This window comes from Balaenoptera musculus, chromosome X (genome assembly GCF_009873245.2).
Source record: "Balaenoptera musculus isolate JJ_BM4_2016_0621 chromosome X, mBalMus1.pri.v3, whole genome shotgun sequence".
NCBI classification, from domain to species: Eukaryota; Metazoa; Chordata; class Mammalia; order Artiodactyla; family Balaenopteridae; genus Balaenoptera; species Balaenoptera musculus.
In genome coordinates this window covers 41739149-41764691 of record NC_045806.1, presented here as the reverse complement: position 1 = coordinate 41764691, position 25543 = coordinate 41739149, and the positions used below count along the sequence as shown (strand labels likewise).

General features: G+C 38.6%; 1 protein-coding gene across 5 annotated transcripts; it reads left to right on the top strand.

The window, feature by feature from the left end:
* The first annotated feature begins 390 nt into the window (after window positions 1-390).
* On the top strand, window positions 391-25543 carry LOC118889172 (zinc finger protein 182). 5 transcript variants are annotated; one of them, XM_036840913.1, is made up of 6 exons: window positions 391-527; window positions 742-927; window positions 1812-1870; window positions 18374-18500; window positions 18812-18907; window positions 22967-25543. In XM_036840913.1, exons 3-6 carry the CDS (start codon window positions 1856-1858, stop codon window positions 24595-24597), a joined length of 1869 nt encoding a protein of 622 aa, XP_036696808.1. In that variant the 5' UTR covers window positions 391-527; window positions 742-927; window positions 1812-1855; the 3' UTR covers window positions 24598-25543. The 5 variants fall into 5 exon arrangements, with proteins under 5 accessions (XP_036696808.1, XP_036696811.1, XP_036696810.1 ...); XM_036840916.1 differs by having other exon boundaries at window positions 391-543; window positions 18815-18907; XM_036840915.1 differs by having other exon boundaries at window positions 391-543.

Genomic DNA, 25543 nt, shown 5'->3' with positions numbered 1-25543 from the left:
GCCTTTGTGCATGCTGAGCAATTCTGCCACGCATCCCGACTTCCTATTCAATTACACCTGCAAACCCGATACTGCCCTCCAGGCTCAAGACATGAAATTCCCGCCTGCTAGCATTCTCCTTAATTGGGCCCTTCCCCTCCCTCCATAAGGAAACCGATCTTTGGAGTCTTAGGAATGACGGCCTCCGCAGATCAACGTAAGCACCTGTTCTACACTGCCACCCTCGAAGGGAAAAGACGCAGTGGGCGCGGCCATCGTTTCAGAGCAGTGACGTCACCGGAGCGGCCATCTCCCCTCTGCGCCTGCGCCGCAGCCCCGTCGCATTCGCGTCCGGCAGGCGGGAGGGGGCTCCGTGTTGACTATTGGTGTACGCGGGCTCAAAGCCCCCACTGAGCGTGCGCACACCCGGCCGCTACAGCCCTCTGGGCTGCGGAGCCAGAGTTGGTCCCAAAGCGGAAGTGCTTCTCGGGGCCAGTTTTCGTAACGGTCTCCTCTGCAGCGAGCACAAAATCTGTGTCGAGAGAGAGGTTGAGGGGGCGAGTGGTAGGGGTGATGGGCTGAGTGATGGGGAGTTCTGGGGGACGAATGAAGCGGGTTTTGGGGCGTCACTGATGTGGGAGGTTGTGGGGTGGACCGAGAGGTCAGCGAATGAGGGTTTGTGGGCTCAGTGGTAGACAAAGTTATGGGGCTAGTCGGGGTTGAATGGGGCATATTAAACGTTGACTTTTGCACATTTTCCAGCACAGTGACCTGCGCTAAGGGTTCATACGCACCCCTCAAGCTCCTCCTTAGGCGCCCCCGCCTCTCCCTCTGTTCCTCTCCCCTTGCCCGAGCCCCGAGGTAGGGGCCTTGTGTGAATGCTCCAGCTGAAGTGAATCTGCACCCGAAGGCTTCCTTCTGGCTCCTGGGCAAGACGTCCCCAGTGAGGTGAGGAGAAGCAAGAAGAGGCACCTGAGAACTCACCTGATTAGGGGCCTCGCGCAGAGCCTGGGGCTTGGGAGGCGTGGGCAGGGTCTGGTGTTGTGGGGTCTGGCGGGGCGGGGGGGTCGGGCTTAAAACGCCTGGGAATAATAGTGTTAAAGTTCAGTGGGGTTTTTTTTTGGCATTTAACACGTAACACATTTGCATTATAGATTGATTAGAAAATAGAGAAGAAAATAAAAAAGAACTAATTTTAGCCCCCTCTGTTTAAATGTTCATTCTTTAGACACTTTTTAGTGTGTATAAGGGATATGCATTTTTAAACATTTAACGTATGGTTTTAAAATGCGTTCCTGAAGTTTGATAACCTGCCTTTTCTTTCATTTAGAAGTTACTGCCATTCAGCTTAAAGATTTATTCTGTAACATTAAAAAAACTTGTAATTTAGATATATGTACAGAAAATACACAGATAATAAGTGTACAGTACCATACAACATTATTTTCAGTAGCTACATAGAATTTAATCCCTTGTATTTCCTTATTAATCCCATATCATGGGTCATAGAGGATCGTTTAAGTTTGGCATTGTTAAAGTCAATGCTGAGATGAAGGTACTTACAGAGAAATTATGATACATTATTTCATTAAGGAAAATACCTAGAAATACAATTTCTGAGTCAGTACACAAGTATATATAGAAGAAAACCTTTTGTGTTAGATGTTCACATGAGGAAAAGACTCAAGAATACACAAGTGGTTGTTAAAACCACATGGTCGCCCAAACTTCCACAGAGCAGCTTCATGTGAGGGGATTTCTAGGCAGATAATTCTGGGCACTGGAAGCCTGATGGGGTCTCTCATATGCTCTCCACTTCTCCACTCTTTTAGCTCAGGCTTCACACATCTCTGTCTTTTCCCAAGAAGAGCAGGAAATGGCCAAACCCCAGGTAAGGATATTGTCTGTTCCTTCTTTTATTTTACCATGAATGTGATGAGCGATGTAGGAATCTCAGACATAAAAGAGAAAATTATTTATAAATAAGCATTAGAATCAGGGAAAATGAGACAGCAGCAAGGCCAGATTAGAATGTAGACAAATGACTTAGGGCAACAGACAGTTACGCAGTACAATATTAGTTGAGTTGCAAATTTCTCTTTGCGCCTCTGGCAGCCAGAGGTAATCTGGCTCACTTTACTCATCAAAGAGAGAACACATCAAGCCCTCAGGGAAGTAAAGGTTTCCTGCAATTGCCTTTCAAGGCGTTTCTTTGCTGAATCTTCGTGTGGATGGTGGAATTGTCTTCAGTCACAGCCTAATGATAAATGCAGCCTCTGGTTTCCTGCAGATATTCCTTATAGCATTCTTCAGTGAGCTGGAGACATAATATCTAGATGTAATTTGGGAATGAAATATCTTAGGGAATTTGTTTGTCTTCCAAATGATTTTGCTGAAGTAATTTTCTCAGTTGGACTTCTGATTCTCATTTGGCCAGAGACAAAGTCCTGTAGGCACCCACAGCCCACCATCTTTTTTCTTTCACTTAAATTTTTTTTATTTTTAAAATTAGTGTACAGTAAAATTGATTTTGTTGTCCAGGTCGATAAATGTTAACACCTATGTAGATTGTTATAACTAATCTGTGGGATAGAGAATAGTTTCATACCGCCAAAAAACTGCCTCATGCAACCCCTTTTAGTCATATCCTCCCCTCCCTGTAACCTCAGGCAACCACAGACCTGTTCTGTGTCACTAGAGTTTTATCTCTTCAAGAATGTCATATAAATGGTATCATACAGTATATAGCTTTCCTTTTTTCAAATTAAACTTTCTTTTGCAACAGTTGATTGACATGCAGTTGTAAAAATAATACGGAGAGATCTCATGTATCCGTTGCCCAGTTTGCATCAATGGTAGCATCTTGCAAAGTTATAGCACAATGTCACAACCAGGATATTCACATTGATATGGTTAAGACACAGTTCCATCACCACAAGGATCCCTTATGTTACCCTTTTATAGCCACATCCATCCATTTCCCCCCCTCACCCTATGCCTAGACTTCTAGCAATTACTGATCTGTTCTCCATTTCTAGAATTTTGTCATTTCAAGAATGTGATATAATTCAAATCACATAGTCTGTAACCTTTTGAGATTGGATTTTTTTTTTCACTCAGTATGATTCCCTGGAGATTCAGCCAAGTTGTGTGTGTCCATAGTTCTTTCCTTTTTATTGCTGAGTGGCATTCCATGATGTAGATGTACCACAGCTTATTTATCCATTCTCCTGTTGAAAGACATTTGAATTATTTTCAGTTTTTGGCAGTTGTGAGTAGAGCTACTTTAAACATTCATACACAGGTTTTTGTGTGAACATATGTTTTCATTTCTCTAGAGTAAATATTGGATTGCTGGGTCATATGGTAAGTGTATGGCTTAACTTTTTAGGAATCTGCCAAATTGTTTTCTAGGATGGTTGAATTATTTTTCATTTCCACCAGTAATGTATAAGAATTCCAATTGCTTCACATTTTTGCCAGCACTTGGTATTGTCAGTACAGTTGACACTTGAACAACGCTGGGGTTAGGGGCACTGACTCCCCCAGTAGTTCAAAATCTACCTACAATCGGCCCTCTGTATGTGTGTTTCCAACTAACTTGCAGATCGTGTAGTACTGTAGTATGCATTTATTGAAAAAAATCCACGTATAAGTGGACCCATGCAGCTCAAACCCATGTTGTCCAAGGGTCAACTGCGTTTTTAATTTTAGTCATTCTAGTGTGTAGTGTTATCTCATGATGGCTTTAATTTGCATTGCCCTAATGGCCAATGATGTTGAATATCTTTATATATGCTTATTTACTTTTTACATATCCTCTTTGGTGAAGTGTCCAATCAGGTCTTCTGCCCATTTTTAAATTGGATTGTTTGTTTTATCACTATTGAGGTTTTTTAAAAATTATTTAATTTATTTATTTTTGGCTGCGTTGGGTCTTCGTTGCTGTGGGCAGGCTTTCTCTAGTTGTGGTGAGCGGGGGCTACTCTTTGTTGCAGTGTGCGGGCTTCTCATTGCAGTGGTTCTCTTGTTGCAGAGCACAGGCTCTAGGTGCGCGGGCTTTAGTAGTTGTGGCACGTGGGCTCAGTAGTTGTGGCTCGAGGGCTCTAGAACACAGGCTCAGTAGTTGTGGCACACGGGCTTAGTTGCTCCGGGCATGTGGGATCTTCCCAGACCAGGGCTCGAACCCGTGTCCCCTGCATTGGCAGGCGGATTCTTTTTTTTTTTAATTAATTAATTAATTAATTAATTTTTGGCTGTGTTGGGTCTTAGTTTCTGTGCGAGGGCTTTCTCTAGTTGCGGCAAACGGGGGCCACTCTTCATCGCGGTGCATGGGCCTCTCACTGTCGCGGCCTTTCTTGTTGCGGAGCACAGGCTCCAGACACGCAGGCTCAGTAGTTGTGGCTCACGGGCCTAGTCGCTCCGCGGCATGTGGGATCTTCCCAGACCAGGGCTCGAACCCGTGTCCCCTGCATTGGCAGGCAGATTCTCAACCACTGCGCCACCAGGGAAGCCCCCTGGCAGGCGGATTCTTAACCTCTGCGCCACCAGGGAAGCCCAATCACTACTGAGTTTTGAGAGTTCTTTATATATTCTGTGTACAAGTCCTGTGTCAGATCCATGGTTTGTAAATATTTTCTCCAAGTGTGTAGCTTGTCTTTTCATTTAATAGTGTTGTTCACAGAGCAAGAATTTTTAACTTTGAAAATGTCCAATTTATAAACCATTTCCTTTATGGGTTGTGCTTTTGGTGTCAGGTCTAAGAACTCTTTGCCTAACACTAGGTGAAATGGAAAACCTCTAGTCTTCTACCTCCTATGTAGAGAAAAACCCAGTTCTTTCATACTGTGTCACTCCTGTGAATCTTTCTTTACTCTCACACAGAACGCTTCACTTCTGATACTTCTGGTCACCAAATGTGTGGAGGTTTCCCCCCAGAACAAGCAATTCTCTCTGACACCAGCTGGGTGTTCTACAACTTAATTCTGATACTATCTACCTGGAGATTGTGTCAGATCCCACAGGTTAAGAGCTCAGTTCCACAAGACTGCCCCCACCTCCCAACTTAAGATGCCAGTCAGAAGCCCAGTGCTTATCACTTGTGCTTCTGACCAACCAGCTGTTGATTGGAGCTTCCAGCGACCCCCTCTTTGAGTTCGACTAATTTGCTAGAGTGTCTCACAGAACTCAGGGAAACACGTTCCCCAGTTTATTAAAGGATATGGTAAAGGATACAGATGAACATGCAGATGGAAGAGATGTGTAAGGGCAAAGTATATGGGAAGAAGTGTGGAGCTTCCATACCCTCTCTAGGTCCAGGTGTGTCACTCTCCTAGCACCTCCATGTGTCTACCAATTCAGAAGCTCTCTGAACCCAGTCCTTTTGGGTTTTTATGGAGACTTCATTACATAGGCATGATTAACTCATTGGCGTTGTTGTTATTTATTTATTTATTTGGCAATTGGCTTTTGATTCAACTTCCGGCCCCTCTCCCCTTCCCCGAGGTTGGGGGGCGGGACTAAAAGTTCCAACCTTCTAATAACGTGGTTGGTTCTCCTGTCAACCAGCTCCCCCTCCTTAGGTGGGGGGTCCCAAAGTCATCTCATTAACATAACAAAAGACACCTTTATTGCTTTCCTCACTTAAGAAACTCCAAGGGTTTCAGGAACTCTTTCTGCCAGAAATTGGGTGCTAAGACCAAAAATATATTTCTTATTATAAATCACAATATCACCCTAGGTCATGAAGATTTTCTCCTATTCTATAAGTTTTACAGTTTTAGGTTTACATTTAGACCTAAGATCCATTTTCCATTAATTTTTATGTAAGGTGTAAGGATTAGGTCGTGGTTCATAATTTTGCAAATGGATTTCTATTTGTTCTAACCCCATTTGTTGAAAGGACCATCTTTTCTCCATTGAATTGATTTTATGGTTTGTCAAAAATCAGTTGGCCATATTTGTGGGGTCTATTTCTCCACTCTCTTCTGTTCTGTTGATCTGTGTATCTAACCCTCTGCCATTACCACACTGTCTTCATTACTGCAGCTTTATGGTAAGTCTTGAAATCAGGTAGTATGACTTCTCCAACTTTATTCTACTTTTTCAAAAATTTTTGACTATTCTTGTTTCTTTGCCTTTGTCATTATATATCAATTTTAGAATAATTTAATTACTTTTTTTTGGCTGTGTTGGGTCTTCGTTGCACGGGCTTTCTCTAGTTGTGGCGAGCAGGGGCTACTCTCTGTTGTGGTGTGCGGGCTTCTCATTGCGGTGGCTTCTCTTGTTGTGGAGCACAGGCTCTAGGCGTGTGGGCTTCAGTAGTTGCAGCACGTGGGCTCAGTAGTTGCAGTGCACGGGCTCTAGGGTGTACTGGCTTCAGTAGTTGTGGCACGTGGGCTCAGTAGTTGTGGCACACAGGCTTAGTTGCTCCGCGGCATGTGAGATCTTCCTGGACCAGGGCTTGAACCCGTGTCCCCTGCATTGGCAGGCTGATTCTTAACCTCTGCGCCATCAGGGAAGTCCCCTTGCTAGGACTTTGATAGGAATTGAGTTAAACCTATAGATCAGTTTGGGGAGAATTGACATCTTTATTATGTTGTGTCTTCCAGTCCATGAACACAGTATGTCTCTCCATTTATTTAGATCTTTTATTGATTTCATCAACATTTTGTAATTTTCAACATACAGAGCATATACATTGTGTATTAGTCTGCTCAGGCTGCCATAAAACGCCACAGACTGACTAGCTTAAACAACAGAATTTTATTTTCTCACAGTTCTGGAGGCTGGAAGTCCCAGATCAGGGTTGGTTTCTGGTGAGAACTTTCTTCCTTGTAGACGGCTGCCTTTTCACTGTCCTCACACAGTCTTTCCTTTGTGCATCTGCAGAGTGAGAAGGAGCTCTGGTGTTTCTTCTTATTTTTAGAAGGACACCAGTCCTGTTGGATTAGGCCCCACTCTTATGGCTTCATTTAACCTTAATTACCTTCTTAAAGGCCCCATCTCCAAATACAGTCACATTGGGGGTTTGGGCATCAACTTAAGAATTTTAGGGGGGGACACAGTTCACTCCATAACAACATGGCATGTTTCATTTTTTAAGCCATTGTAAATGGTTTTGTTTTTAAAATTTCAATTGTGAGTATTCATTGCCAGTATATAGAAATATGATTGATTTTTGTTTGTTGACCTTTGCTATGGTCTGGATGTTTGTGTGCCCCCAAAATTCACATGTTGGTATCCTAATGCCCAAGGTAAGTGATGGTGTTAGCAGGTGGGGCTTCCTCTTCTTATTTATTTATTTACATCGGTAATACAGAATTTTTATTTTTATGGATTTTAATTTTTTTCAGTGGATTATAATCCATTACTGTCACTGTTTATTTTGCTGCTCACTTGTCCCTGAGTTATCCAGTGGGAGCCCCTTTAAGCTGGCTTTTGTGTCCTTTTGTCACATCCTGATAATTTTCTGAGCACTTCCTTAGTTTCGACATAATAAGATGTTCCAGCCTCCATCTTTTACTTTCCCTACCCCAGGCCTAGAATCAGCCATTTCTTCAAGGAGCACTGGTTCCTGTTAGTAAATAATTATTTATAGAAATCAAAATCTGGGTGCTGGGTGTGCTCATTGCTGCTGGGCATCATTACTTCTAGGCCCTTTCAGTGAACTCTGTGTGTGTGTCTCTGTTTATATGACTGTGTATGTATGTGTGTGTCTGTATATACACACACACATACCTTGAATTCATACAATATCCCAGGAATCTTCTTAGACTTCTCTCATTCCATATTTGCATCTGCCTTCACCAACAGTGAGAGCACTGGATCCTAGCATCAATATATTGACTCATTTGCTCAGTCTTACAATATACAGAAAGTAGAATCAGAATTCCTGCACCCACATCTGTGAAAAATCAACCTATTGAGTACAGTACATGATTTGTTTGCATGCCTTTTGTACTGAGGATATGTAATCAAAGTACTCTGTTTAGAAGTTACTTGAATTAATTTTTCCTTTTGTTTTTTTTTTTTTCCTAACTAGTGTGCTTATGTTATTTATTTGGTATACAGTTAGGTTCATTTTTTTCTGTTGGTATTCCATTTTAGATTTTCTTTCTTTCCATTTTTGTTGATTTAATTTTATTCTTTATATGTAAAATGTTAATATGATTTGAAGAGACAAAACTATACAGAAATATATACACATAGTTGTCACCTCTCCCCTGTACCTTCTACCCTATTCTCACTCTACCTTGGAGATAACCAATCTTGTTAGCTTCTGATTTATGCTTATAGTGTTTCTTTTTAAAAGAAGCAGATAAAGGTATATTTTAAAAATTTCCCCTTCCTTCTTACTCAAAAAGGTAGTATACTTTATTTATAGTCTTTTGCACTTTGCTTTTTTCCCTTAGCAATATAACCTAGGAATTCCTCCATGTATGTTTACAAATATTGTCCTCATTTATTTTATTTTAATTGAGATATAATTGACATATGACATTATATTAGCTTCAGGTGTACAACACAATGATTTGATATTTGTGTATATTGCAAAATGATCACCACAATAAGTCTAGTTAACATCCATCATCACACAGTTACACGTTTTTTTCTTATGATGAGAACTTTTTTTTTTTTTTATGATGAGAACTTTTAAGATTTATTCTGTTAGCAACTTTTATATATACGATACAGTATTATTAACTGTAGTCACCATGCTGTGCATTACATCCCCAGGACTTATTTATTTTATAACTGGAAGTTTGTACCTTTTGACCCCCTTTACCTATTTTGTCTACCCCCCTCCCCACCACCTGGCTCTGGCAACCACCAATCTGTTCTTTGTATCTATGAAGGTTCTTTTGTTTGTTTGTTTGTTTGTTTTTAGATTCCACATATAAGTGAGATCATATGGTGTTTATCTTTCTCTGACTTATTTCACTTAGCATAATGCCCTAAAGATCCATCCATGTTGTCACAAATGTAAAGATTTCCTTCTTTTTTATGACTGAATAATATTCCATTGTGTGTGTGTGTGTGTGTGTGTGTGTGTGTATGTGTGTTTGTATGTATCACATTTTCTTAATACATTGATCCATCCATGGACACTTAGGTTGAGTCCATGTCTTGGCTATTGTAAATAATGCTGCAGTGAACATGGAGGTGCATATATCTTTTCCAGTCAGTGTTTTTGTTTCCTTTTGAATAAATACCCAGAAGTGGAATTGCTGGATCATATGGTAATTCTATTTTTAATTTTTTGAAGAACCTCTATACTGTTTTCCCTAATGGCTGCACCAATTTACGTTCTCACTAACAGTGCACAAGGATTCCCTTTTCCCCACATCCTTGCTGACACTTGCTATTGCTTGTCTCTTATAATGGCCATTCTGACAGGTGTGAGATGATAGCTCATTGTAGTTTTGATTTGCATTTCTCTGATGATTAGTGCATCTTTTAATGTGCCTGTTGGCCATCTGTATGTATTCTTTGGAAAAATGTCTACTCAGGTCCTCTGCTTATTTTTTAATTGGGTTGTTTGTTTTTTTGATACTGAGTTGTGTGAGTTCTTTATATATTTTGGATATTAACCCCTTTTCAGTTATATGATTTGCAGATGTTTTCTCCTGTCTGGTAGGTTGCCTTTTCATTTTGTTGATGGATTCCTTTGCTGTACTGAAGCTCTTTATTTTTTATGTAGTCCTATTTGTTGAGTTTTGCTTTCGTTGCCTTGCTTTTGGTGTCATATCCAAAAAAATCATTACCGAGACCAGTGTCAAGGAGCTTACTACCTATGTTTTATTCTAGGAATTTTATGGTTTTGGGTCTTATGTTCAAGTCTTTAATCCATTTTGAGTTAATTTTTGCACGTAGTATAAGATAGTGCTCCAGTTTCATTCTTTTGCATGTGGCTGTCCAGTTTTCCCAACACAGTTTATTTTAGAATTTATTAAAGAGGCTGTCTTTTCCCTATTGTATAGTCTTGGCTCCTTTGTCATAAATTAATTGACCATTTATGCATGGGATTATTTCTGGGCCTTCTGTTCTGTTCCATTGATCTATGTTCTGTTTTTATGCAAGTACCATACTATTTTGATTACTACAGCTTTGTAATATAGTTTGAAATTAGGGCATGTGATGCCGCCAGCTTTGTTGTCCTTTCTCAAGATTGCTTTGTCTATTCAGGGTCTTTTGTGATTTCATACGAACTTTGGATTGTTCTGTTTCTGTGACTTGTTCATTTTTATAGCTGCATAGTATTCTATTAGTGGATGTACCAGTTTGTTCAACCATTCTCCTATATACATGTGAATTTTGGTTGTTTCAGTATTTTGCAATTAAGAATAATGCTGAAATGAAATATACTGTGCATAAGTTGTTTCCTTTTTGTGCAAGTATATCTTCTATGTAAATTCCTACAAGTGGCGTTGATGGGTCAAAGGGTAAACACAATTTATTAGATATTGCTAAATTCCCTTCCATAAGGGTTGTACTGTTTAACATTCCCACCAACAATGTATGATAGTACCTGTTTCTCTATGGCTGTACCAACAGAGAATATTGTCTGGCTTTTAAGTTTTTCCAATCTGCTAGGGAAGAAATGATATCTCTGTATAGTTTTAATTAGCATTACTATTATTATGAGTAAAGTTGAATGTAATTTCATATATTTAAGAGCCATTTATGGGAGTTCCCTGGCGATCCAGTGGTTAGGACTCGGCGCTTTCACTGCCATGGCCCCAGGTTCAGCTCCTAGTTGGGGAACTAAGATCCTGCAAGCTCGCAGTGCAGCCAAAAAATAAATAAAATATCTATAAGAGCCATTTTTATATCTCTTGTTAATTGTCTTATGTTTTTTGTCTAATTTTCTATCATGTATTTGTTCTTCGTTTCCCTTTGATTTTTAAGAGTTCTTTATATATTAAGGATATTAATCTTTATCTGTGATATATGTTACAGCAATCTTTACTTGTGATATATGTTGCAACAGATTTCCCCCCTGGTTTGTCATTTGTCTTTGGACTTATGTGTTTGGACTTGCCAAAGTGTTTTTATATTTTTGTGGTTGTATTTATTAATCTTTTATTACATCTGAATTTTTATTCATAGTTAGAAAGTCTTTCCCTCCATTCAGGTTATATGGACATTCACCCATGCCTTCTTCTAGTACTTTGTTTGGTTTCAGTTTTTTACATTTAGCTCCTGATCCATTTGGTGTTTATACTTGTGTATGTAATGAGGTATGGATCCAATTTAGCCTTTCCCAAATTGCTCTCCAGTTGACCCAGCACCATTTATTAAAAAGTGGGTCTTTCACCCTGTGCTTTGAGAGAATGCCTGTATCAGAGTATGTTCTGGTATCTGGTAGGGCTACTCCCTTCCTCACAGTTTCTCTTTTCCAGACTTTTTCTAGCTATTGTTGCACATTTATTTTTTGATATGATCTTTAGTACTACCTTGTTTAGTACCATTAAAAAGCTTGTTTTTTAAATTAGGATCAGATTAAATTTATAAATTAACTTAGGGATAACTACATGTTTGTGACTTTCTATCATTCTATCTATGAAGAGTTGGACAACTCTGAAGTTAGAGGGAACTGTCCCGATAAGAGACCACCCTCACTTCTGACACCAATTACAAGTTTGGGGGTCCCCAAGGTCACCCTTAGGTTTGACAGTTCACTGGAGGGACTCACAGAACTCACTGAAAGCTGTTATACTCATGGTTATGGCTTGTTACAGGGAAAGGATACAGATTGGAACCTGCCAAGGGAAGAAGTACATAGAGCAGAGCCCTAGAAAGTACCAAACATGGAGCTTCCATTTTTCTCTCCCCATGGAGTCAGGGTGCATGACTTTGTGTGGTTGGCATTGATGTGTGATAGTACACATGGAGTTCTGTCAACCAGGGAAGCTCTTGTGAGCCTCGGTGTTCAGAGTTTTTTTTTTTTTTTGGTAAATATTTATTTATTTATTTATTTTGGCCGAGCCGGGTCTTAGTTGTGGAACTTGGGATCTTCACTGCCGCATGCAGGATCTTTTAGTTGCAGCCTGCAGGATCTTTAGTTGTGGCATGTGGGATCTAGTTCCCACACCAGGGATCGAACCTGGGTCCCCTGCTTTGGGAGCACGGAGTCTTAGCCATTGGACCATCTGGGAAGTCCCCCAGAGTTTTTAATTAGGGCTTCATTTTATAAGCATGATTGTCCATGTGGCTGCTGTCTGTCTCCAGCCCCTCTGGGAGTGACCCAAAGCCCCCACCCTAAATCATGTGGTCGATCTTTCTGGTGTGGCCAGTCCCCACCTAAAATTACATCGTTACGCTATTCATGGTGACTCAAAGCCCCTATGCAAAACATACTTCTGCTCTTCCTTCCTCCCTTCCTTCCTTCCTTCCTTCCTTCCTTCCTTCCTTCCTTTCTTCCTTCCTTCCTTCCTTCCTTCCTCCCTCCCTCCCTCCCTCCCTTCCTTCCTTCCTATCTGGTTATTTTAAGGAAATTACCATTTATTCTAATCTTTACTGGTTTTTTTTTTTTAAATCGGGATTGGGTATTGAATTCTGTTTCAATATTTTTGTATCAGCATTTCTTATATTAATTATCTTAATCATGTAAGTTTTCTCTTTAGGTCTGTTTAATGGTGATTTATGTTAATGAACCTTCTAATATTGAACTATCATTGTATGCCTGGAATAAATTTTAATTGGTCATGATGTATTATTGTCTTAATGTGGATCTATTCTTTTTGCTTATACAGTTGACCCTTGGACAACATGGGTTTGAACTGTTTGGGTCCACTTATATGTGGATGATTTTCAATAGTAAATACTGCAGTACTACACAGTCCATGTTTGGTCTGTGCTAAAATCCACAGATGTGGAAAACCACTGATATGGAGGGCTGACTATAAGTTATACGTAGATTAAGCCCCATGTTGTTCAAGGGTTAACTGTATTTTATTTAGGATTTTTTGCACTGTTGTTCATAAATGAGATTAGTCTGCATTTTCCTATTTTGTACAACCTTAAATGAGTTTATGTGTCAAATTTATACTCAGTTCTTGTACAAATTTGGAAGCTTTTCATTTTTCTATGCTTAGGAAGAATTAGAGCAGTTAGAGTCTTCTAAGGTCTCTTGTGAGCATGAGTCTTATCCTGGGCATATGTGTGGCTTTCTACATTCCCTTGTACATGGGTGCTTTTGAATGTCCTAATTTCCCAAAGAATCTCCCCCAGTATTTCCTTTCAGGCCTTAGGCAGTCTGTTGTCTGTCTGGACTGTAATCTTTTGCCCCAGGCATCTCTGGGTTGTTAGTTTGCCTTGCAGCCTTTAAGAGCAACGCCTACTGCTTTCTGGCCTGAGTTCAGAGTTAGGTGAAACAGAGAGGAGCACCTTGCATCAGTCTGTCTGGTAGCCCCAGACAGGTTAGAACAGACACACACTAATTTGTGAATAAGGTCTGCTCTGCTTCCTTCAGAATTAGGGGTTGGGGGTCCCACATGGGGAACATTGGCTGCTGCTGCTTCAAGACTGCTGTCCTTTAGGAGAGGGACAAGTAAAGATGCCATGAAGTTTTCCTGATGTCTTTTAAGTTGCCTTTTTCTTGATTCCATGTGGTTACTGCAAACCTTTGTTTTCCAGAGTTTTGACAAAGTTGGTTGTGACACTTTTCTTCTTGTTTTTTAATTTTTATTTTTGGGGTGGTAGTGGGAGAGAAGCTAAGGGCTGGGAGCTGCCTACTCTGTCATTTTGCTAATGCCATTGTGGGGTGAATTTCTTATCACCTGAAATATTTTCTCATTTTCTATTGTTCTCAAAGAAGCTTTGAATGGATGCACACTGTTTTCATCTATTTAAGGACAGTGTTGGAGGTTGTGGTGACTTGCACGATTCTTGGCTCAAGAGCCCCCTCTTTTGTCAGTGAGGCAAACTGCAGTTCCCTTAATGGAGACTTTTCTTTTGGCACTGTGGAGGGGCCACTTGTGTGTGCTCTGACTTGTTTTAGTTTGTTTAGGTCATTTTTTGTCTCACATGACCTTCAATTTCCCCCTCTAGCTTTTCCCCTTTACAACCCAATCTCCACATGGTTCTTCCTCATTCCTTTTTATCATCTGCTCCCTTGGAGGCGATGCTTTTTTGTGACTGCCACCTTGGGTCCCATATACCTTTCTTATAGCTGGTGCTGTGATTGATCTAGCCCATTTTTCAGGGTTTTTATACTTATGGTAGATTTTCTCTTTCTAAGCTTTGATTTCAGCTCATTCTTAGGTTCTCTGCTCCCCTCTCTGTTCTCTTGACTGTTTTCTTCATACCCTTCTCACACTCCAGAAAGGTTTGTGGCAGTAATTTGAAAGCCAGCTGAGCTAGAATTTGGTATTTGTTTTTCAATTATAGATAATTAGAAATGTGTATAGTACTCTCTATTTTCTATTATAAGTTATACTGAAGGTATAGGTTATGTATAGTTTTATTTGTTCTTCATATTGATCTGTATAGTTTTTTGGGGGATATGTGAAGAGATTTGGATTTAACTACTTCACCTTTAACAGGTGAAGTTATTCTAAATTACCTGGAGGATCCTTAATTTTTTTAATAAAAAGTTAAGGTATAATCTGTATACAGTAAAATAGGCCTTCGGTGTACAGTTCTGCATCTTTTGGCAAACGCTGCAAGTTTTGACACTGCCACAATGAAGATGTAGAACAGTTCTATCACCTCCCAATACAGTTGACGCTTGGACAACTCGGGGGTTAGTGGTTCCAGCTCCCTGCACAGTTGAAAATTTACGTATAACTTTGGACTCCGCCAAAATTTAACTGCTAATAGCCTAGTGTTGACCAAAAGCTTTACCAATAACATAAACAGTCTATTAACACATATTTTGTATGTTATATGTATTAAATACTGTATTCTTACAATGAAGTAAGCTAGAGAAAAGGAAATGTCATTAAGAAAATCATAAGGAAGAGAAAATACATGTTCAGTACTGCACTGTATTTGTCGATACTTAAGTTTGCGTCGTCTGTTTACAAGATGAATCACGTCTGTCAGTACCTACATTAATATTGTTTTATATGATACAAAATACTGTAGATGTTATACAGATTATTAACAGGACATCAACAATGAAAAGATAATGTGAAAAAGAAATTCATATTTATTTACAGTTATAATGATTCATACATTGATAATGAAGAAGCAGCAATATGATTGCTTTATGGTAGCATAGTGTAGTCGATATGATTGCTTCATGGTAGCTTAGCCTATACACTAATGAATGAATCGTTATATAATTTTATGGCATACAATATTACAGTCATATTCATAATACAGTATTGGGAACATTGTTACATTTTTTAAAAACCCAGTTACCTGTGATGATAGGCTGATAAGCAGTTTCTCCAATTATGAGAGAGAACAGCATACTGTACGGTAATAAAATTCTTTGAAAGCAAAGTTATAAAATAGTAGGAAAACTAACACATTATTAATTTTATATAAATATCACCATATGCCTATGTAAGGATAGAATAGTATCTACGTATATTTTATGCTTTCATGACATTCCTAAATTTTTCTTAATATTTTCAATATTTCTAGGCTATGCAACTCATCTGTGAGTTTTTTCAAATTGTTGCAAATCTCCAAAAATTTTTCCAATATATTTATTGAAAGAAATCTGCATATAAGTGGACCCATGTAGTTCAAATCTGTGTTGTCAGATTGTCAATCTGTGTTGTCAAGGGTCAACTGTATTTCCCCTTTGTAGTCAACCCCTTGCCGCACCCTGGCCCCTCGTAATCACTGATATATTTTTGGTCTCTACAGTTTTGCCTTTCCCATGTTATATAAATGGAATAATACAGTATGTAGCTTGTTGAGTCTGGCTTCTTTCACTTAGCATAATACATTTGAGATTCACCCATGTTGTTGCATGTATGATTAGTTCTTTCAGTTTTATTGTTTAGTATTACATTGTATAGATTACAGTTTGTTTTTCACTCACTGGTTGAAAAACATTTGGGTTGTTTCCGTATTTTGGTGATTACAAATATACCTGCTATATAAATGTTCATGTACAGGTTTTTGGGTTTACATAAGTTTTCCTTCCACTTGGGTAAATATACCTGTGAGTGGGATTGCAGGTCCTATGGGAGTATATGCTTAACTTCATAAGAAACTAGAAAACTGTTCCAAAGTGGCTGTTCCATTTGCATCCCTATCTATGATAAATGAGACTTCCAGTTGTTCCACATCACCAGCACTTGGCATTGTCAGTTTCTTTTCCCATTCTAATACGTATGTAGTGGTAGCTCATTGTGGTTTTGATTTGTAGTTTCTTCATGGTTAATGATGTTGAGCATCTTTGTATGTGCTTATTTCCCATTTATATATCTTTGGTAAAGTATGTCTCTTTTGCCTTTTTTTTTTTTCAATTTTGAGAGTTCTAGTTCTTATGTATTCTCAATACAACTTCTTTGTCAGGTATATGATTTGTAAATATTTTCTCCCGTTCCATGGCTTTTTATTCTTTTAACAGTATCTTTTGAGTTTTGGTGTCACATCAAAGAAATACTTGGCAAACCTAAGGTTAAAAAGATTTTCTCTTATATTTTCTTCTAAAAAATTTTATAGGTTTAGATTTTACATTTAGGTTTGTGATCCATTTTGAGTTAATTTTTATATATGTTGGAGGTATGGATTGAAGTTCTTTTTTTATTTCTATTTTTTGGCATATGGATATCCAATTGTTCCAACATCATTTGTTGAAATGGGAACTCCCATTTTCCATCAAAGTGCCTTTGCATTTGTCAAAAATAATTTTAAGTATAAAGATATAAAGTACCTTTAATTATAACATACATGAAGTACAGTTTATAAGTGTACAGCTTGATGAATTATCACAAAGTGAACACACTGTGGAGCCACCCCCAGGTCAAGGTGAAGATTATAACATAAATCACGACCTAAATCCCCCTTCATGCCCTCTTTCAATCAATACCAGCCTCAAAGGTAATCACTCTCCTAACTTCTGACATCATGGATTAGGCTTGCCTGTTCTCTAACTGTATATAAATAGAATCATGAAGTATGTGCTCTTTTGGGGCTGGATTCTTTTGCTCATTAGTACAATTGTGACATTCATCTATGTTGGATATGCAGCTGTAGTTCATTCCTTTTCATTACCACATAGTATTCCTTTGAAAGATTGTGCCACAATTTACCTATTGTATTGTTGAGGGACATTTGGATTTTTCCCACAACCTAGTATTAGAAATAGTGCTTCTGTGAACATCCTTGTACTTGTTTTCTAGAGCACATGTGCATGATTTTCTCTAAAGTGTGCACCTAAGAGTAGAATTTCTGGGTCATAGTGTTTGCAAATCATTAACTTTAGTAAATAATGCCAAACTGTTTTCCCAAGCAGTTATACCAGTTTTTAACATTCCTACTAACAGCGTGTGCGAGTTCCCATTTGAACACAATCTTATGGCATTTTAGTCATATAATTATAATGTTTCTGGTGGGTGCCAAGTGGTGTCTCAATGTGGCTTAAATTTTCATTTACCTGAGTGCTAACAGGGTTGGGTATATTTTCTTATGTTCATAGAACATATGTCCATATGTTTATTTTTTCTTTTTAGTGAAGTATCTATTCACATATCTTGTCTATTTTTCTGCGTTGTTGGTATGTTTCTTTTGATTTGTAGGGGTTATTTTATATGTTCCAGATCAGAACGCTTTATCACTTATGAAAGCTGCCAATAATCTCCCCATCTATAGCTTGCCTTTGCTGCTGTATTTTTAATCTTGTAACATGTATGTCTTTTCCTTTATGAGTAGTGCTTTTCATGTCTTGTTTTTGAATGTTTTCCCTACCCCAAGCTTATGAAAACATTTTCGTATATTATTTTCCAGACACTTCATTGTGTTACCTTTCACATTAGATTTACAAGTTACCTGTAGCAGATTTTTGTATATAGTGAGAGTTAGGGGGTTAGATGTCATTTTTGTCCCCATATAGATATCTGGTAACCCATCCACATTTACTTGAAAATATCATCCTGTCCCCACTGTTTTGCAGTTTCAACTTTATCATAACTCAGGTGTCCGTACATATTTGGATTATCTTTTTAGTTCTACTGGACTATATGTCTATCCGTCTATCCTTGTGCTAATACCACATTGTCTTAAATATTCTGTTATTTAATGTAATAGTTTCTCTACCATGACTTGTGATTTTTTTTCCCACAGAGTAGGTCACTAACTTGATAGGCATCCTGTATTAAGTTATCATCATGAACTGGGAACCCAGTCAGAAGTTCCCCTACATTCATTCCATCCTTATCACCCAGTGGTAAGCATATTAGAATAAAAGAATGTGCAATTATAGGGACTCATGACATTTGAGGATGTGGCTGTGGATTTCACCCAGGAGGAGTGGCAGTACCTGAACCCTCCACAGAGGAACCTGTACAGAGATGTGATGCTGGAAACCTACAGCAACCTGGTCTCTGTGGGTAAGAATGGCTTCCTCAGGTAATTTTGCTGTTTATGATTATTCTGTCCGATAGAACGCCTTTCCTTTCTCAAGTATGGAAACTTGCAAGGCCTCTGAACTGATTGAAGAGTCTGTCATTAAATTCCATGGATCAGAGTTCCTTTTCCCCCTTTGCTTTCCTGACAAGGTGTTTGTGAACTCAAAACTCAGGTGAATTGGTTTGACGACCATTGTGTCAAGTGATATATCGCTTGTACTGCCCCAAACTCCACCTTCCTTTTTCTCAGAGGCTCTGAAGACCAAGGAGGTATCGCTGTCATTTCTCATTAGCAGGGCAGCAGGTTACCAAACCAGATCTCATCCTCAAATTGGAGGTAGAAGAGCCATGCCTGCCAGAAGGAAAAATCCCAATTTGGAGCTTTCCAGGTAAGTGGGATTGACTCAGGCTATGGGGACAGGAGGTCCCAGCTTGTCAGTCAGGGGTGAGGACCTGTGAAAGGACTTTGAGGAATATCTCAGGAATGGTTGTTGGAGGACAGGGACATGAACACCTAAGGCTGACACCCCCTACCCTATCCTACACCCACCAGACCACTCTCCTTAAGTTGGTGCTGACCGATAAGTTTCTGCACAGCTCCATTTCCCTGTATAAAGTTGTCTTGTAAATGCCAATCCCCCGGCCCCACGCCCTGCCACTTCTATCGTTCTTAACTCCCACTGCTCATCTGAAGCCAGGCCCACATGAGTCACAGGCCTAGGCACTAATGCTCTAATTCCAGATTGGGTTACCTGATTCCATCCAGTTTAGACATTCCTATCAGATTTGTTCTCCTAAAGCATCTTGATTCTCTCTTTAACAATAGCTTTATTAAGATATAATTAACATACAATAAAATTCACTCTTTTGAAGTGAAACTCAAAAACTCAGGATGTTTAGTATATTCACAGAATATACTATCTAACCATCACCACTGTCTAATTCTAGAACATTATCATCACCCTCCAAAGAAACTCCTATCCCTTATCAGTCACTCTCCATTCCCCAACACCCATCCCCCGGCCAGCACTAATCTACTTTCTATCTCTATAGTTCTGCCTATTCTTGACATTTCATATAAATGGAACCATATAAAATGTGGAATTTTATGTCTGGTTTCTTTCACTTGGCATGTTTTCAAGGTTTGTCCATATTGTAGCATGTGTCATCCCTTTTTATGGTGGAATGATATTTCATTGTATGGATATTCCACATTTTGTTTATCCATTCATCTGTTGATGGACATTTAGGTTATTTCCACTTTTTGGGTATTATAGATAATGCTGCTATGAACATTCATGTAGAAGTTTTGAAATGTACATTTTCATTTCTTTTGAGAACATACATAGGAGTGGAGTTGTTAGACCATGTGATAGCTGTTTGTGTTAACATTTTGTGGAACTGCCTAACTGTGTGTATATCCTGTTCCTCCAAAATTTTTACCCGGTGGTTTTAACGTTCACTGATGATTCTTGCCTGAATCAGTTATTACTAAGATGGTTGGAAAAATGGTGCACTTTCTATCATTCCTTCTACATTTGTAAGTTGGCATTTTTCTGTAAAGAACTTTCCTTCTTTGTTGATTAGTTGGAATACTTCAATAAAGAGGGATTGCCCTCCATCTATTACAGTTGACCCTTGAACAACACAGGTTTGAACTGTGCAAGTCACTTATATGCATTTTTCAATGGTAATGGTACAGTGCTAGATGATCTGCAGTTGGTTAAATCCACGGATGTGGGACCGCAGACTAGGAGGAGAAACTACCTATATGGAGGGCCAACTATAAGTTACAGTTGGATTTTCGACTGTGCAGAGGGTCAGTGCCCCTAACCCCTGCATTGTTCAAGGGTCAACTGTATTTGGTTATATATGAGTTACATGTATTTTTCCATTTATTTATCAGTTTTCAAAATGAGTTGGTTTTGTAGCATCATTCAAAGCCTAGTATGTCTTTTTGGAATATCATTTATGGACTTATAGATTTAAACACTTTTATGTTTTGATCCATTGCCTTATCTTTATTATAAATCAAACTTCTCTATCTCTGGCCAGTGGAAACCCCTTCAAGTTGGGTCCCTAGTCTTTGGTAGCTTCCTTGCTTTCTGTTGTTACAAGATGTTCCAGGCTCATATTATATAGTTCCTTTCTCTGCCCTGGAATCAGCCATTTCTCCAAGGAGCCTTGGTTCTTTTTAGTGGTAAATAATGTTTTGTGACCACAATTTGGATGTTAGGGAATTGTTTCTAGGCCTTTTCATTGACATAGCTAGGAACTATGTAAAAAAAGATTTTTAAGAGAAAGATATATCACGTATTCAAATGTATATTTCCAAATCAAATTCTGGACTTAAAGGTTTTTAATTTATTAATCTTACATCTGATGGTAATATTGTTAGTATTATTCTGAGACTGCTGAATATGTATAGCGGGTTGAATCAATTGAGGTAATCATGTTGGTGCCATTGAGAATCAAGACTTTTTAGCATGGTTGTTAGGAAATACAGATGAGGGGATATTTATTACTATTAGGGAATCCTTTTATTTTCAATTTTGCTTTATGAGTATATAAAATATTTGCAAAATATTAACTTGGTTCCAAAATCAAACCTAGAAAATAAAATCAAATCTAGAAAACAAGGTATATTCAAAGAAGTCCAGCCTCTTTCCCTCTCCATCCTATTCTCTCTCTTCCTTCCCCCATAGGTAACCATTTATTAAAATTTAAAGATTTATCCTTCCATTGTTTTTTATAGTATGAGCCTATATTATTTTAAATATATACTTATATATTTGTTTTCTCCTTAGAAAAATGGTAGCCTACTGTGCTTATTTTTATACACCTTCTTTTTTCAGTTAATTCAAGAACATGTTAAATATACTGAGATAGTCCTTACTTCTTTTTATAGTAATGTAGTGACTCAATCATAATAGTAGTAGCTGTATTGCATTAGTGGTAGTTGTTGTTCTAGTAAACATTTGAAGTGCTGTACATAAACATTACATTTCAGTGGGCACTGTTATAATTCCTGTTTTCCAGGTGTGAAAGTAAGATGCAAATAGATTAGCTAATATGCCTAAGGTCACAGAACATGTAAAAGTCTGATCCAGGATTTGATCCTGGCCTAGAGAACTTACGACCCTAGCCACATGTGCTATGTTGCTTCTTAACCACCTAAGGAGGTCCAGATTCAGTAGATCCTTGGTGGAGCTTGGGTCCCATCAAATGTATTTTGTAAAAGCTTTTCTTATGATTATGATATTCACTCTCAGTTAAGAACTAGTGCTTTACTATGGAAAGAAAGGAAGTCATAGGAAGAGAAGCCACAGCTGCATGATCCCTTTTAAAATTCAGTATTACTCTCAAATGTTGTTATTAAGTCTAAGTGGTAATATGAGTAGTTATTGTACTCTTCTTTCAACTTTTCTGTATGTTTGAAATTTTTCATATAAAATTTTAGGAAAAGGTGAGAAGAAAACTAAACTACAAAAAATAAAAATTCAGTGTATGTGCAAAAAGTATTTACTGTCCAGGATACCATTGGTTTTAAGACACACCACTGAGAAATAAAATTTGCCACCAATTAATTTATGACATGTCATTGATTGTAAGGTGAATCTGGATTCAGAGGTTTTAAAATGTGGAATAATATGCATCTTATAATTGATGAAGTATGGTATATTAAAGGCAAGGCCTTGCAATTTTAACTGTCTAAATTAAATGAGTGGTACAGATAACTGACTACTTTAGAAGTTAATGAAAGTTAAAGTCATTGAGGAAGATCAGATTAAGCTTTTTTGAAAAGACTGAACTGCTTCTTGAAAGTTATCTGGATTCTGAATATAGCAAAATATGGAGGACTGGGCTATGTGGGTGATGGAACACGAGGAAGGGTTTGGAGTTAATAATAGATGGGATTTTAGTGGAATTAGTGTAGACAGAAGCAGAAGGTGGTGTTGAAGAACTGTGAATGCAAACTTGGATGAATACAAAGGTGAATCCAAATTGGGCAAAGATATTTAGGTTTCTTTGTTTTTGTAAGGCTAATTATTCTAGATATTTCTCTCATTTACTGAGAATGTGGGTTTCAGGATTGTTGTAAGATTTGAGTCCACGAGTCACAGTGTTGTATTTTCTGTCTAGGTGGAAATAGTGTAAGTCAGGAACAGTTAAGAGTTCATATGATAAATAAAGGGTGATAAGATCCCCAGAGTGATGTAAAAGTAGAGGTAAGAAAGACTGAGATGTTAGGGTAAGATTGTTTTTGGTAACAAAAAGGCTAGCAGGTGGGAGTTTAGTAAAAGAACAGGATTTGATGGCTGTGATTCTCTCTCCAGGAACTCATAAAATGAGATATCAGTATCAGCTTTCATATGGCAGGGCATTTCTAAAGAAGGTCCATTCCATAATGTGAAAGTATAAAGATGGTTTATTGTACTTCTTTCTAGAAGAAGCCTGCCAGGTTGATGAACAGTTTGAGAGACAGCATCAGGATGACCAAGATAAATATCTGATGCAAGTTGGATTCCCTGACAGGAAAACAATTACCACCAAGAGTGGCCTTGACTATAATGAATTTGGAAATATACTTCATCTGAGTACAAACCTTGTTGCTTCAATACAAAGGCCCCATAAATATGAGTCATTTGGATATAATATGGTAGATAATTTAGACTTATTTAGTAGAAGCTCTGCAGGAAAGAAACATGATAATGAATGTGCAAAATTATTCTTCCATACTGAGTATGAGAAAACAACTCCTGGAGTAAAACCCTATGGATATAAAGAGTGTGGGAAGACCCTCAGGCAAAAGAAAGGTCTTAGTCTACATCAGAGAATTAAAAATGGAGAGAAACCCTTTGAATGTACTGCATGTAGGAAAACCTTCAGCAAGAAGTCACACCTCATTGTACATTGGAGAACTCATACAGGAGAGAAACCCTTTGGATGTACAGAATGTGGAAAAGCCTTTAGCCAAAAATCTCAGCTCATTATACACCTGAGAACTCATACAGGAGAGCGACCCTTTGAGTGTCCAGAATGTGGAAAAGCCTTCAGAGAAAAGTCAACTGTCATTATACATTACAGGACTCATACGGGAGAGAAACCTTATGAATGTAACGAATGTGGAAAAGCCTTCACTCAGAAGTCAAACCTCATTGTCCATCAGAAAACCCACACAGGAGAAAAAACTTACGAATGCACCAAATGTGGGGAATCTTTCATACAGAAGCTTGATCTAATTATACATCATAGTACTCATACAGGAAAGAAACCCCATGAATGTAATGAGTGTAAGAAAACTTTCAGTGATAAGTCAACTCTCATTATACATCAAAGAACTCATACGGGAGAGAAACCTCATAAATGTACGGAATGTGGGAAGTCTTTCAACGAGAAGTCAACCCTCATTGTGCATCAGCGAACTCATACAGGAGAGAAACCCTATGAATGTGATGTGTGTGGGAAAACCTTCACCCAAAAGTCAAACCTTGGTGTACATCAAAGAACTCATTCAGGAGAGAAACCCTTTGAATGTAATGAATGTGAGAAAGCATTCTCTCAGAAATCCTATCTCATGCTACACCAGAGAGGTCATACAGGAGAGAAGCCCTATGAATGCAATGAATGTGAAAAAGCATTTTCCCAGAAATCATATCTCATTATACATCAAAGAACGCATACAGAAGAAAAACCCTATAAATGTAATGAATGTGGCAAAGCCTTCAGAGAAAAGTCGAAGCTCATTATACATCAGAGAATCCATACAGGAGAGAAGCCCTATGAATGTCCTGTATGTTGGAAGGCTTTCAGCCAGAAGTCACAGCTCATAATACATCAGCGAACACACACAGGAGAGAAACCCTATGCGTGCACTGAGTGTGGCAAAGCCTTCAGAGAAAAATCAACATTCACTGTACATCAGAGAACTCATACTGGAGAGAAACCCTATAAGTGTACAGAATGTGGGAAAGCCTTTACTCAAAAGTCAAATCTTATTGTACATCAGAGAACACATACAGGAAAGAAAGCCCATGGGAAAGGCCATACCCGGAAGTCTAAGCTCATTTCACATTAGAGAGCCAACAGTGCAGTTATCTTCACTGAAGGAAAGTTTTGTCAGTTTAAACATTTTAAAAGTATGTTCTGACTTCTGGTTTAAATATGGGGAGTAAAGTCAGCCTTTTTTCCTTTCCACCTCAGTCTTCACCCAAAAGCTACTAGGAGAAAAAGAAGTGGACGTGTAATCTCTGTATCTGACAAAATTAGGAGATCGCTGAAACCCTGATGAGAGGGCTGCCAGAGGCAGAGGAAATCAAGCACCAGTGCAAGGAGATTTCAAAGGCTAGAGAGGAGTGGTCAAGGCTGCAGATGTGAGATAGCACTGGTAAGGACTCTTAGCCGAGTTTTAGGCGGAGTGCAAGACCAAATAGATACATAACAATGGTAACAGAGAGCATGGGCAGGTGGGACGTTTCCTAGACCCATTTGGAGTCTCAGGAGAGACAGGCAGGGGCCTCAACAAGGAATTGCTCAGACAAGCCATATTTGCAGAAAGTAGTCTATACTCATGAGCGGAGCAGTTGGCAGGGGCTGGGGAAAGAGAAGGGAGTGTTCTTGTAAAGAACCCAACAGCTGCCCCTATTTACTGACTCTGGAAAGTCAAATCTGAAAAACCTACCAAATGCAAAAGTAATTCCAGTTAGAAAAACTCTGATCTGCCTAGAATGTGGCCCCATTTCTTCCCTTACATGAACTTCCAGCAAACAACAAGTCCAGGAAAAACTCTTACTCAATGAGGAGTGATTCCAAGGCAATCAAAACCATAAATGTACATGGCTTTTGAGCCAGCAATTCCACTTCTAGGAATGTATATACTCATGCATGTACAAAATGATGAACACACAGAGGTATTCAGTGATGCACTGTTTGTGAAAACAAAAGGTTGGAAGCTTTCCACATGGCTCCTGAAATCCTGGAATGTTCGCACAGCAACCTTTTAGGTAGACAAAAAAAAAAAAAAA